At 28.8% G+C, this 13584-nt stretch overlaps 2 protein-coding genes across 4 annotated transcripts in view; one reads left to right on the plus strand and one right to left on the minus strand.

Annotated features, from left to right (window-relative positions):
• LOC107451486 (C-Jun-amino-terminal kinase-interacting protein 4) overlaps positions 1-704 on the minus strand; it is a 54081-nt gene extending 53377 nt beyond the window's left edge. For all 3 annotated transcript variants that reach the window (XM_071178986.1, XM_043049582.2, XM_043049581.2), the window contains exon 1: positions 58-704. In XM_071178986.1, coding sequence (XP_071035087.1) covers positions 58-360 — 303 coding nt within the window. In that variant the 5' untranslated portion in view covers positions 361-704. The remainder of the gene's footprint in view (positions 1-57) is intronic.
• A 184-nt stretch (positions 705-888) lies between these two features.
• On the plus strand, positions 889-7665 carry LOC107451487 (ubiquitin conjugating enzyme 4). Its single transcript, XM_016067602.3, has 6 exons — positions 889-1156; positions 1362-1514; positions 2919-3001; positions 4593-4756; positions 5351-5415; positions 7219-7665. The coding sequence occupies exons 1-6, from the start codon at positions 1094-1096 to the stop codon at positions 7288-7290; spliced, it is 600 nt and encodes a 199-aa protein (XP_015923088.1). The 5' UTR covers positions 889-1093; the 3' UTR covers positions 7291-7665.
• The last annotated feature ends 5919 nt before the right edge of the window (positions 7666-13584 follow it).

Raw genomic sequence — 13584 nt, forward strand, 5'->3', positions numbered from 1 at the left:
AGATGTCAAAAAACATTGATTTTTAGAATTGTATTTGAAAAAATAATCATTTTTTACCTGCTCAGCTGCTTTCCTTAATTGTCTTTCACGTTCATACTGAGTTGCTAATTGTTCATTATCTTCTCGTAAAAGTTCTAGTTCAACCTCATGTTCTTGATTGTCCATTACTGCCATGTCAAGACTTTCGAGAACATTTACTACAAGCGGCATCAGCTCTTTTACAACATCTTCATCATATTTTTCCATCATCTTTTCTAACTCTTGATATATATTTGAGGCCAAACTTTGAACTTTCTCGGACATAACATGACTTTCTTCCGAGTTTGACCCATAAAACGTTTCTTGCATTGGGGACTCCATAATTATCAATGGTATTTTTTAACAACTCATAAAAATCATTTTACACACAGAAAAGGCATAACTCTAAAAACAATTTGATTGTCATTTTTTTTTCTTTTTGTTTACAAATAGCGAATTAAATGTGCTGAAATTATGCTGCAGTTAATAGATAAAATAAATACAGCATTGCATAATCTAAAATCAGGGGCAATTAAAAATTTATATCCAACTATTTGGTTAAAAAAGAAAATTGAATTTTTTCATTAAAATATATACGTATTTCCCTTCACAATACTGTTTTGTTACGCTTTCTCACCTATCAAAAATTAAAAACATCAAACATCACTAAAAATACAAAAGATTATGATACTAAAACGATTAAAGTGTAATTGATTTTAGATTCACAAAAATTAATTGAAATTAATTTATTTATGAAGAGAAATTTCCTTCTAATGCTTTAAAATATTATTTTTAGCATAAGAGTTGCTTAAAACATATTTTTTTTTGTGTTTCATTGAAAATAATAGTAGCTAAAAATATTTTTTCAATGTTTTGGCAACAATGATAATAAATTTGACTTTTTATTATTTGTACCTGATTTGTTTGCCTTCTTGTTCCCATGTTCCATTTCTAAATAGTTCAATATTCTCCAAGGAAGATGTCTATATTTAATTAATTTTAGGTCTTAATAACAATCTTTAAAGCTAATGTATAGATTTAGTTATTTTGTTTAGTTTATGGCGGCTCTGAAATCATGGCAAATATAGCAGTTCAACGTATCAAGCGAGAATTTAAAGAAGTTGTGAAAAGTGAAGAGGTATATTATGCAATATCTTTGATATCAATTAAATTAATTACATAGTTATTAGTATACGATACAATTATTTGTATCTTCCCTTTTTATAATAGTAATAATTGGTTTGATTTTTTTTTTTAACCTTATTTCCTTGATACTCTTTTGATAATCGATTTAGGTATTTGAACTTGTCTATGTACAAGTTTAATTATATATTTTATTTTAGGCTGCAAAATGTGCAATAAGTGTTGAAATAGTAAATGATACCTACACTGAATTGAGAGGAGAAATTGCAGGTCCTCCTGATACTCCATATGAAGGTGGCACTTATGTGTTAGAAATAAAAGTGCCAGAAACTTATCCTTTCAATCCACCTAAGGTATTCTGTGTTTTTAAATATGCTGATTTTTTTATTGAATGTACTTGCTTATATTACAATAATACAATGTTTGAAGACATTGAGTTTCCAATAAAAATGGTTAAAGTGTAGAATATGATGTTTCTTTGAATTGGGCACTATAGCTTGAAGCTTTTGCTGTATATGAAGTCTAGCATTTTTCTATTAATGTTTATAATTAGAAAATTTTATTTTAAGTCATTTTTTTCTATTTTCTACAAAAACATAAATTGCCAAAATAAGATACCCTCCTGTAAATATTTAAATACAAATTTAGATTTTCAATACAGTATACATGCAAAAATTTCATTAATTTTTTTTTCTTTTCTGCTATATAATTTTGTTATTGTGACCCGTTAAAATTACCATATTTTAGCAACAAATATTAATAACTTCTTATGAAATTTATTTAATAACTCTTAACTTTCAAAATAAATTTCATTTCCCAGCTAGATCAAGCTCAGTAAAAAGAGCAGATAAGAAACAGGTCTAAGGGGATACGGCGAGAACCGAAAGGTGCAACAGATTAGATTAAATTAGATTTCCAAATGGTGGGGATACTAAAAAGATCAACAATTAAATTATTAGGATTGTTAAAAATATAGAATGGCTCCCAAAAATCAAGTTTGGTAGGTGTAGAGTAGGGTTGAATGATTATAGGAAAAGTAAACTCTAACCTGTGATTTGAATTCAAACTATATTGAGTAATAGAAGATCGATTAATGTCCCGATTTCTTACATATCTTTTGTGTTTTTTTAATTTGGAGTCTTAGGGGTGCGTTTAGATTTGACAAATTTATTGAGACCTATTTCATAAATTTATCATAGTTGCACAACCATGAACAGATTTTTCAAGATTTCATAAAAATTAGTTCATGTTTATATGAAAAAATATAAAAACCATCTGTCCCAATGAAGATGTTCTTTTAAAGCAATGAATTAATGTTACTTTTCAAAGGAAGAATTTTGTGAAAGAGAGCCATTATTATATTGTGATGGGTCTAAAATTATCTGTAAAAGGTCCATATATACAACAAAATAATTTGTGAAGGATTTTTAAACAAACCAAAATTTCTACTAAATAACTCACCCTTGAGTAAAGTTATCAAAAATAAAACAACAGTACCAATATAAAAAAAACTGTATATATGAGTAAATAGACACTTTTGGGTAAATCACTATATTTTTCATTGATTCTGACCTTGAAGGAGCCAGGCAGACCATTATATTTTTATCATTTCTAAATCATAAAAAAATGTAAGCAACTTTAGTTATGTGTTTATCTACATATTTTTTATTCATGTGCTATAATTTTGATTGGAAAATTTGGTTTTATTTTATTTGGTAATTTTTTCCCTTTATATTTATTCATATTTCGTTTTGCAGGTTCGATTTGTCACCAAAATATGGCACCCAAATATTAGCTCAGTAACTGGTGCAATTTGTTTAGATATATTAAAAGATCAATGGTAACTATTTTCCTTCCCTCTAATTTTAGTAGTAAATAAATAAAAAGCACTATTAAATATTTAAAGTGTCCATTTAGAGAAATGCAAGAGAAAGTTTCTTGCATTTGTTCAGTAAAATCATCAGTTTAAAATTCTTTTATGGTAAGTATAAGATTTAAAATAACTTCATATTTTTTTATTTATTTATTATTCTTTTAAAATTATCTAATAGTATTAGAATTATATTTTTTGTTTATTCTAAGTATATACTTTTGATTAGCAAATATTTTAATGTGCTTAAGCATTTAATGCTCGCATATGTACCTACACTTTTTAAAAAATTAAAAATTACTTCTTAAATTTAAATTCTTCATTATAAATGCAGAATTTTATCTGTTTATTAATTGCAAACACTTGTAAGTCAAGTTTAATTTATATTTCATGTATTTTGCTTGTGTCTGATTTTTCTCTACTACAAATACAGTCAAACTTGCTCACATAATCAGCAAAAATATAGCCTCCAATGTTAGCTTGTTGTAACTGGATGCTCGTGAAAAAGTCGTATAAGTTTATGCATAGTAAATAGTAACTTAATTCTTTACTTTTTAATTATGTACAGTACAAAAGAATTTAATTTGCTTTGAACTGTCTTATTGTTTCTTTGCTGTGTTCAGGTGTGATAGTGAACCAAACTTAAAAATCCTGAAATTTTCTTGAGTAAAATCATTAATGACGCATTTCCAAAAATAAATGTCTTTAGAAATTTAAATTATTGATATTTTCAAAACATGGAATTTTAAGTAAATTATAAGCAGAATAATTTAAATGAATAATTATTTATAACTTAATTTTTATCTCTAATCACATTTATTATTCTACCAGAAAAAAATAATTATAGATGAAAGATACCAAGCATAAATTCTAGTTCGAATATTTTTAAATAAAATATACAAGAATTTCTATACATCAATGTGATCGATGAGTTCTTGAAACTTCTGAACATTGGATTTCCGGATCGCAGTTAGTGAAAATTCAGGAGCATAATCATTTCTGTATGTTGCTACTCTTTTGATCAAATTTGTGGCCAAAAAACATTGTTAACCCAAAATACATCAAAAAATAATTTTTACAGGACCCAAAAATCCGAGATCAAGAGATGAAACTAAGTGGAAATTTTATGAACTGTAAAAATATTGCTCAATAAAAACCAGGACTTGCTCGTTAATAGATTTCGTATATTTCATAAGCATATTAGTGTTTTTTGCATCTGTTTTTGTTGAATGTCAATACTTATAAGTCATTTTTTCTTATTTTCTATAAAAACATAAATTGTCAAAATAACAGACACCCTACTGTAAACATTTACTATAAGAATTTAGATTTTTAGAACAGTATACGTGTATTTTTTAAATTATTTTTTTATGTATAATTTTGTTATTGTGACTAGTTCAAATTGCCATAATTTGGCAACAAATATCAAATAATTTCAATAATTGTTAAAGTAAATAAGTTATTATGATTTTTATGAAATTTGTTTAATAATAACTCTTGAAAGATTTTTCATTTGCCAGCTATATCTATGACTATTTTATATTTATTAATATGTTTATAGGGCTGCAGCCATGACTCTCCGTACTGTTTTATTGTCTCTACAAGCTTTGTTAGCTGCAGCTGAACCTGATGATCCACAAGATGCTGTAGTTGCAAAACAGTATAAAGAAAATCCTGACTTATTTAAACTAACTGCTAGGCACTGGGCTCAAGCATATGCTGGAGGTTAATAAGTAATATTTCAATTATCAAAAGGGTGTTTACTGCATCCTCCTTTTAATCTAATAATTGGATGTTCATAAGGGTGCAGTTTTAATAATTTAAGAAATGGACCATAAGAATGCTAATGAATGTATGATTTAAATTGCACTCAAATTCCTAATGTTAATTTTATTTTCTGTGTGTTATGCCACATATGTGAGATAATTTATGCAACAAAAAAAATTTTTGACTGTTTAAAAAATTTTGTGCAAATAAATTAATGATAACTGAAAAATCTTGACTTGAATTGAAAATAGGCACATTTTTACAACTTTTAAATGGTTAAATCTACGAATGTAACAAAAGATCCTTAATACAATTGTTGTAGTTTAATCTCTAAAGACATTTTATTTCATGGTATTTTCGATTAGACAATATTTTAATTCTGTACCTTTAACTGCTTATTTTTAAGAATCTTGTTCAAATTTTTTTTAGATTTAGTTAAAAAATCGTATCTCGTTATTTCTATATTAGTATGAAAGTAGGTGATTTTGTATTGAAAAGTGTTAGTTATACATAGAAATAGCTTACAAAATTCCTTTTATGTTTTGTTACTAGCTCCAAAATCCCCGTCGGACTTTGATGATAAAATAAAAAGACTTCAAGATATGGGAGTTGAAGAAGTAAGTTTTTTCTGTCTTCTGATTTGTTAATCTTATTTGTAACTGAATTATTTACAGACAAAATTATAATAAATTTGTCTTTTTCCTCTTAATTTAAATGCAATTGTATCATATTATTTGACTTTTTGCAGTTTGTCACTTTCTCTCTCACTCCTTGATTTTCTAACGTTTTAGAAATATTTTAAGATTTAGGGTAATTCCATTGTTATGAAAGATACATTCAGAGACTTTATATACATATTATCTAATTTATCCTTTAAAAATCTATATTTTTGTCACAATAATTTTTGGTAACATAATTTTCATAAATAAAAAAAAAACTAATTAGAAATCCGAGCAGGTTAATTATTTTAAAACAACAGAATTCTTTTGTATTTAAATCATTCTATCTTCCCAGCTTCTTTACACTATGCACTTATACATTAACAAAAAAATATTTTCTTTTTTAGATAGTTATATGTATAAATTTTACTTTTAATTAAATTGTAATTTTAACATTTTAGTAAAATTAATATGAGTAACACTGTTTAAAAAAATTATTTGAAAGCTACTTTAAAGCAAATTTTACTGATTTCTCTAATGATTTTTGCACGTAACATGTTTAGTGTGTATAGAAAAGAATGCAGTTATAAACTTAATAATGTGCAACAAATTTAAATACTTCTATATATGTTTTCCATAAAGTATGGTTCACAAAATAAAAAAAATCTTATTCGCTTTTACGGATTGATCTCCTTATGGTAATTTGTACAGATATTTTAGTTTATGAATCTGTAACAAATATATATTTTCTCGGACTTGACATACCTATTTCCAAGGGATATAGGTATTTTTACGTTTTTTAATATTTCTAATGATTAAAATTATTTTAAGAAGATAAATAAGTAGGAATTCTTTATACATTTACTGTGTATATAATAGAAAAAATTAGTTTTTTCCTAATTTATGAAAAATTTAAAATGCTTTTTAAACTCCAATTCTCAAAAACATTTTTTCAGTAATTTTATGAAACATTTCTTGAAGCTGTAATTGAAAATAATTTTCTTGAATCATCTAGTATGCATGTAAGATATGTGTCCATAGATAATAACTGAGCAATGTCTACTGGAGTAGAAAGACTATAAATACGTACATTAGTTTAATGAATTCAAAAGAAACTCATGTTTACAAGGAAGAGAGTTATTATTAAAAATAATGTTGTAGTTTGTAGTGATTGGAAAGAATCAAAAATATTAAGAAATGTTACAGCATTGAAAGATATATTAGAAATTGGACAAAGAAAAAAAGAAAGTTTTGGATTATGCATGAATACAACTTTTTAAGTGTCATTACAGTTATAAATGCAACTTTTTAAATGTCATTACAATTTAGTTAAATTACAACTGTATGTCATTACAATACAATTATTATTTAACTAAATTGTTTCTTAACTAACTTGTTTCTATATATCACGAAATTTTTAGTGTCTCTCTTCAGGTTCGTGATATTGATTTTGACTTTATGTATAAAATGTCAGTACAGAAATTAAAAACAATAATTTTTTCAGAGACTTCTTTATATAGTATTTCATGTATTAAATATGAATTTATTTCTATATTTCACCAAATGGGGCTTTCGGAGCACAAATAACACCTTTTGTTTGTGAGACAGCTTGTTATTCACAAAAAAGCTTGAAGATGTCCCCTAAAAAAGTTTTTTGTGGTATTCGTGTTTATTTTGTTCTGTTTCATTTTACCTTTCTATTTCAACTTAAGTATGATTTTCTAAATTTTTTTTATATACAAATGTAAATTTTTGTTGCAGCATAATGCACGTGTGGCCTTATCTTCTTGTTCCTGGAACCTGGAGAAGGCAACAGAAACACTTTTCAGCTAGGGATGCTGACCCCCCACTCAACTCATTGACTATACATTATATATATATATGCTCTTTTAAGCACTACTTCAACAAAATCCCATTTCTTTTTTTTAATTTTACGTTTTGTGGGGAGATCTATCAATAGAATTGTTGTACAGTTTGTTTTGCTTTTTACCATGTATTTATACCTAGACTTATGATTTTTGCTGTGCATGGACACTCTAATGAGACTGCCTGTTGCATCACAAATCAGTTTGATTGTTAATATTTATTTCTGAATAAATTTGTCATTTCCTTTTTGTAAAATTCAAAATGAAATGACTTGATTATATTGTTATTGTACAAATGCAAATATCTTCATTCATAAATTAAAAATAAAGTAAAAATTTCGTATGTCTGTGTGTATTTATTTAATTTTTCTAGAAAAAAAATCCAATATAGTATTGGAGGTTTCATCTCAAGGATTACTTTGTGCTTAAGTAAAAATGTACCAAAAGCATTGCATGTAGTGAAATAGATGTCCTGAAGGAAAAATAGCTCAAAACTGGTGTATGTTATAATACATCAGGCAAGGCCGTAGCCAGGATTTTTCTTCGGGGGGGGGGGGGATATGGTAAGAAGCAAGGACGGTTTCAGACATGCAAAGTAGGGGGAAAACATTGTAACAAATATTGTTTATTCTGTTGTTTGCATAAGTTAAACTAGTAATTGAAAAATATTACATAATAATTATTTTTCAATTAATATTACATAATAATTATAATCAATTTGTAAACAAAGTTTACAGAGACATGCGACGAGGATTTGAAGAAAATTTTTCGATTACTTTTTTAGGACAAACCGAAATATGCTTAATAAAGTTAGTTAATAAAAGGTTGATTTGACAGTTTTTGTTTTGTTTTTTACTGAGAGACTCAAAGAAAGACTAAAAAGTTTGAATCCCAGAATTTCGGGGGGGGGGTTGTCCCTGACGGTGCCCCCCCCCTGGCTACGGGCCTGACATCAGGCGTACCACTGTTCAACGTATCTGAAAATCTGTTGTTTTTTTTTTTTTTTTACCTGATTTCTATCAGGGACTTGACAGTTATAAATTGCAAAAGTTTTTGTTGAACTGATTAATTTGTCAATGGTAATCTACAAATTGTGCTAAACTGAATAGAGTATCTCATGTACCAAATATATTGTTTCTTAATTTATTGTATTCTTGAATAATATTTTTTTTTTATAATTTTCTATCATAAAATTTAAGGGTGAATTATTGGTCAAAAAACTTTTTTACTGCTTTTAGAAGATGAAATTAAATATTGAGAGAAAGAGATTAGTTTCAAAAATTTTAATTAATCTCTTTATACAGTATATGTATGAGGGTCATTCAAATGAAACCTAATCAGTGTGTCTAACTTTAAATTAGACGTAATGGGGCACTGCGTGTATGGCAACACCATCTATTGGTAGAGAGACTGGCGTGTGTGCAATGTTTGATGTTGCATAGCGACAGTTACGTTGCACGCCAAAAAGAAGGTGGTCACACACATTATCTTCCACTACGGAACATGCAGGCGAGTAAGCAGGAACATCCACCGTACAGTCCAGACCTTTCACTGTGTGACTCTCGTGTTTTTAGACCTCTGAAACAAGCTATTCGTGGACATCGTTTCACAAAGGGAAACGATGTGTGTGACTGGGTCCAGGCCGGGATGCAGCAGCCTACTAGCTTTTTCGAAGATGGAATCAACCAGCTAGAGTCGCAAATGGGATAAATGTGCCAACAGTTTTGGTGACTATTTTTGAGTATGTGTACTGTGTACATTTATGAGTTATCAAAATCATAACAAAACTGGCTTGTTGAATTCATGTTTGAAGTCATCTTTCTTCTCAACACTGTGCTTCACTATTTAAGAATCATCAAGTTTAGTAACTAATGATAAATGTACATATTTACTTACTTAAATTAAAAACAGTATTTTATTTTCAAACCAAAATTTTGTTTTAAAATTATAGCAATTATTAAGATAATACTGAGGCGATATAATCACAGGTTCAGCCATACTGCAAATGATACCTCCATATATTGTAATTATTGAAAAATCTATTTATAAAAAGTAATGTTTTTTTATTCTTATAATTTTCAACTTTTTTAGAAAATGGAATTATTCATCTTATAAAAATTTTTAGTAATTTATCTTGCATAAGTTATTTTAATTATTATTTTCTTAGTTTTTTCTATGTTCTGCTAATCCAATTTGGAGAATTTATTCATACTATTACCATTGCTGCTATAAATTACAGAGTAAATTGAGTAGCAATAAAAATTGACCTAGTGGGGTGGGACAAAACAGTTTAAAAATAAGGTTGAGGGGTAAACAAATAAAATAAAAAGTTGTTTTTTTAAATGCATTCTATACATTTAGAAAAAAAGAACACTATATTTAATGAGTAATTATTTCTAGAAATTCCTTCAGGTGCAGAACAGTGTTGAAATGGTTACAGGGTTGCCACTCTACATGGAGAACAGGGAAAACCTGGAAAATACAGGGAATTTAAAAATCACCTAAAATAACAGGGAAAATGCAGGGAATTTTGATTTTTTTCTTGCTAACAGGGAAAATACAGGGAATTTTGTTTCTTATTTTTGTCTTTTAAAAAATGGTGCCCACTCAAAGCGTAATCTATGAGATATTTAGCCATGATATTTCAGCTATACTAAACTTTCACTTACTATAACATTATTTAAATATGTTCAGCTGTTCTCCCGCCAATTAAAACTAATAAATATAGTTAGCCCTATATAGCTCATAAAAGGGCACAGTAATTATTGCTTCCTTTTAATATATTGTGTATAATAGTACAGGGAATTTTTTTCCAGATTTGAGTGGCAACCCTGGGTTAGTTATGTTAGGTGATAGAAGAGTTTAGTAATGGGGTGCAAAACCTGTGGCTCATGGAAGCTTCTGAACATATTTTTTTTTTTTTTTCTTTTTTTGAAAACTGAACTAGAAAAGTTTGAATTGCACATTTGAGTTATAACTTTTTGATGCGATCAATTTGCACAGATTCTATTATAAATCTATATTGTTTCTCTATAGTTTTGAACGATTATTGCTATGAAATTCTGCATGTTTAAAAAAATTTGAAAAAAACGATATTTTATATATGATATTACGATGCGTGAATTTCGAATTCGAGCAATCACTTTTCGACTTGAATTATTTTTGCCGATTTCATCTCTAATCAATTCGATAAATTTTTTTTTTTTGCTATTTATAACTACCAACTTCCATGTGGTTTTTAAAATTCCGATACATTAGTTATAGTATTACGTCTCTTGAGTTATTAATCGTGCATTTAATTGATCATTTTTTGACGTTGCTATATTTATGGCGATTTCATCGTAAATCTAAATGATTTTTTTTTTTTAAAGGCAGATATTTCTACGCTTTTCCATTTAATTTTGAAAAGCCTGTATTTTAGCTACAATACTATCACGACACGCAAGTTTCAAATCCCACACTTAAATAACTACCAACGCGTTTTGTTTTCGCCGATTTCATCGTAAATCCAAGTTATTATGCAATCATTTTTTCAACAATTTTTGCTATGCGTTCCCAAGTGGTTTTAAAATTTACGATTTTTATTACGACATGCGAATTTTAAATCAAAGATTTAAATAATAACTTATTGATGCACTCTATTTATACTGATTTCCTCGTAAATGTAAGCATTTTTTTTTTCATTTATTGCATTGCTTTCCCATGTGATTTTGACGATTCTAATAATTTAACTAGGATGTTATTACGACACGCGTGTTTCTAAAGGGCATTTAAATAATCGCTTTTTGATACTATTTATTTTTCCGTAATTTTTTCAGCATTTAGCGTCATGCATTTTTAAGTGGCTTTTAGAATGCCGAGTTATAATAAATTGCAACCTGAAAAATTCAACAAAGTGGGGTGGGGGGACGTGAATTTTTTAAACTGCTCTCTATTTGTAATTTATTTTGTTATAAATTTGTCGTAACTTAGGTGATGTTTTTAGAAAGAGAAAAAAAATGACGTTTCGTATTTAAATTTCATAAAACCTCTTTTGTTTTAATTTTTGTTCCAAACCCTAAGTGGTGCATCTACCACTACAAAAATATAATTCCAATTCACTAGTATATAAGACATGTTAACTTGATTCTATGGTGGGGTACCTTTTCATAGATGAAGGTTGACATTGTCGATATCTACTCTCCCCTCATTGGTGACTTTCGAACGTGATGTGAACATGCCTACCTTGACAGGAACCCCCCCCCCTTCGATGGATGGTCTATACTAAACAGTTAACTTACTACTTGTGACAGCAACATTATCCACCTCGCGCCGTTGTTACTCAGTCTCGATCACGCACAACATATGCAATAGACTGCTAAAGGTAGCAACACACAAGCGACCACGACCGTGAACTTAATGCAGCTCTCATAATCAGCACTCAAAAAGACGGTGATCTTAATACAACTCTCCTGGCTTTTCACAAAACAGCAATGAATCAACTAGTGGTATCCATTCATCGAATTCTATCACAGATATAAATCTGATGGGGGAGTACTGTAGTGTATCTACCTCTACAAAAATATAATTCAAATTCACTAATATATAAGACATGTTAACTTAATTCTATAGTGGGGTATCTTTTCATAGATGAAGGTTGAAGTTGTCGATAACACTCTCCCCACACCCTATAAATTTTTTTCCATTAAAATATTTATGTATTTTTTTACACTTTTATTGTGATTATAATAATTTTTTTTGTTAGAATTTATAATTTCTCTCCCCCTCCCCTGATATTTACGTATATATATATATATATATTTAATAAATCAATTTTTGATAAAAAGGGAAAAACTTACAAGAGTATCAGTTTTTTTATTTTTGAATGAATTCTAATAATTAAAGGTATTTAATTTTCAACAAATATACTATTCATCTTTTTAATATAAAATTTAATGCTTAGAACACTGATGTTTAGATAAAAAGTATCATATTTGCCACCAATATGACTAAATATGTGTGTGGCCATTCACTTAAAAAGGTTATGCACCCCTAGATTAGTATTTTGATTTTACGCATACCTTTCATGTTCCTGAAGTTTAAGAGTGTTTGGTTTACTCTCTACCTTTTATAAGCATTGAAATCTTTAAGGTTTGTGAATTTCGTTTTATTACAAGATAAAAAAGTAATTTCAAAATCATTTTTAAATTTACACAAGACTAATTCTTGGATAATATGGCAAAATAAGTAGGTTATTAAAATTAATATACACTCATTGACATAAAAAGTAGCACACCTAAAAAGAGTTGTCAAAATGGAACGAAATTTTACACACCAGAGTTCAAAATTGAATCTATAAAATCAAAGCAAAATGTTGGGAAAAAATACAAATGAGTGGAGGTTCTTAAATACCCTTTTGGGGCACCTCTAGCCTGACCAGATGCAATATGATTATGCATTGAGACTTACAAGTACCTTATAATATCCTGCGGTATCTCAATCCACAGTTACTGTAGAGACACTACTAAACTCCGAGGCTGTCCTAGATATGTGTATTCATTGGCAAATCTGGAGATCGAGCAGGCCAGGAAAGAGTGGTAATGTGATAATGGCATTCTTGTGGTCATGGATCAATATCGGGAGTGGTTTTGAGTAATATGATGGTGCTCTGTGGTGTGCTGCTGTAAGCGGAGGCTAGACTGAGATGTTCACCATGTAACCACAATGGTCATCAATGCCCAAATTAAATCTGGATTCCTCACTAAAGAAAACCTAGTTCCATTCTGTAACAGCCCAATTCCGTCGAGAGCAATGCCACTTCAAACGGAGGCAACATTGAGTTAGTGTCAATCCTGCCTATGCTGTACAGCAGTACACCCTTCTACAGCAGGTGTGATGGTATGGGGTGCCATTGCATATGACACATAATCACCCTTAATATTGATTCATAAAGCCTAGCGGTACGTTCATGACATCCTTCAGCCATGTGTGTTGCCACTCATGGCAGGGCACCCAGAAGTCATTGTTCAACAATACAGTGCTGAGCCACACACAACAAGGAGGGTGTCACAGCAATTCCTCTGTCACATTATGACCCTGTCCTGGCCCGCTTGATCGCCAGATTTGTCAACTAGCATGCAATAGAACTTGTTTACCCACCAAATTACAATAACATTAGAATTATAGCAGGTATAAATTAATAATTTTTACTAATTTTATGCTGATGACAGCATAAGATGTTTGAGTTTTTATTCCCTGAGGATCATGCTACGTGATTTTTTTT

This window comes from Parasteatoda tepidariorum, chromosome 3, assembly GCF_043381705.1.
Source record: "Parasteatoda tepidariorum isolate YZ-2023 chromosome 3, CAS_Ptep_4.0, whole genome shotgun sequence".
Classification (NCBI taxonomy): Eukaryota; Metazoa; Arthropoda; class Arachnida; order Araneae; family Theridiidae; genus Parasteatoda; species Parasteatoda tepidariorum.

What these genes read in the sequence shown, in the direction of transcription:
- LOC107451487 (XM_016067602.3), top strand. Translation starts at nt 1,094, where the DNA reads ATGGCAAATATAGCAGTTCAACGTATCAAGCGAGAATTTAAAGAAGTT. An exon ending in GATATATTAAAAGATCAATG is followed by an intron (nt 3,002 to 4,592) that starts GTAACTATTTTC and finishes ATATGTTTATAG; the next exon opens with GGCTGCAGCCATGACTCTCC. An exon ending in GGCTCAAGCATATGCTGGAG is followed by an intron (nt 4,757 to 5,350) that starts GTTAATAAGTAA and finishes TTTTGTTACTAG; the next exon opens with CTCCAAAATCCCCGTCGGAC.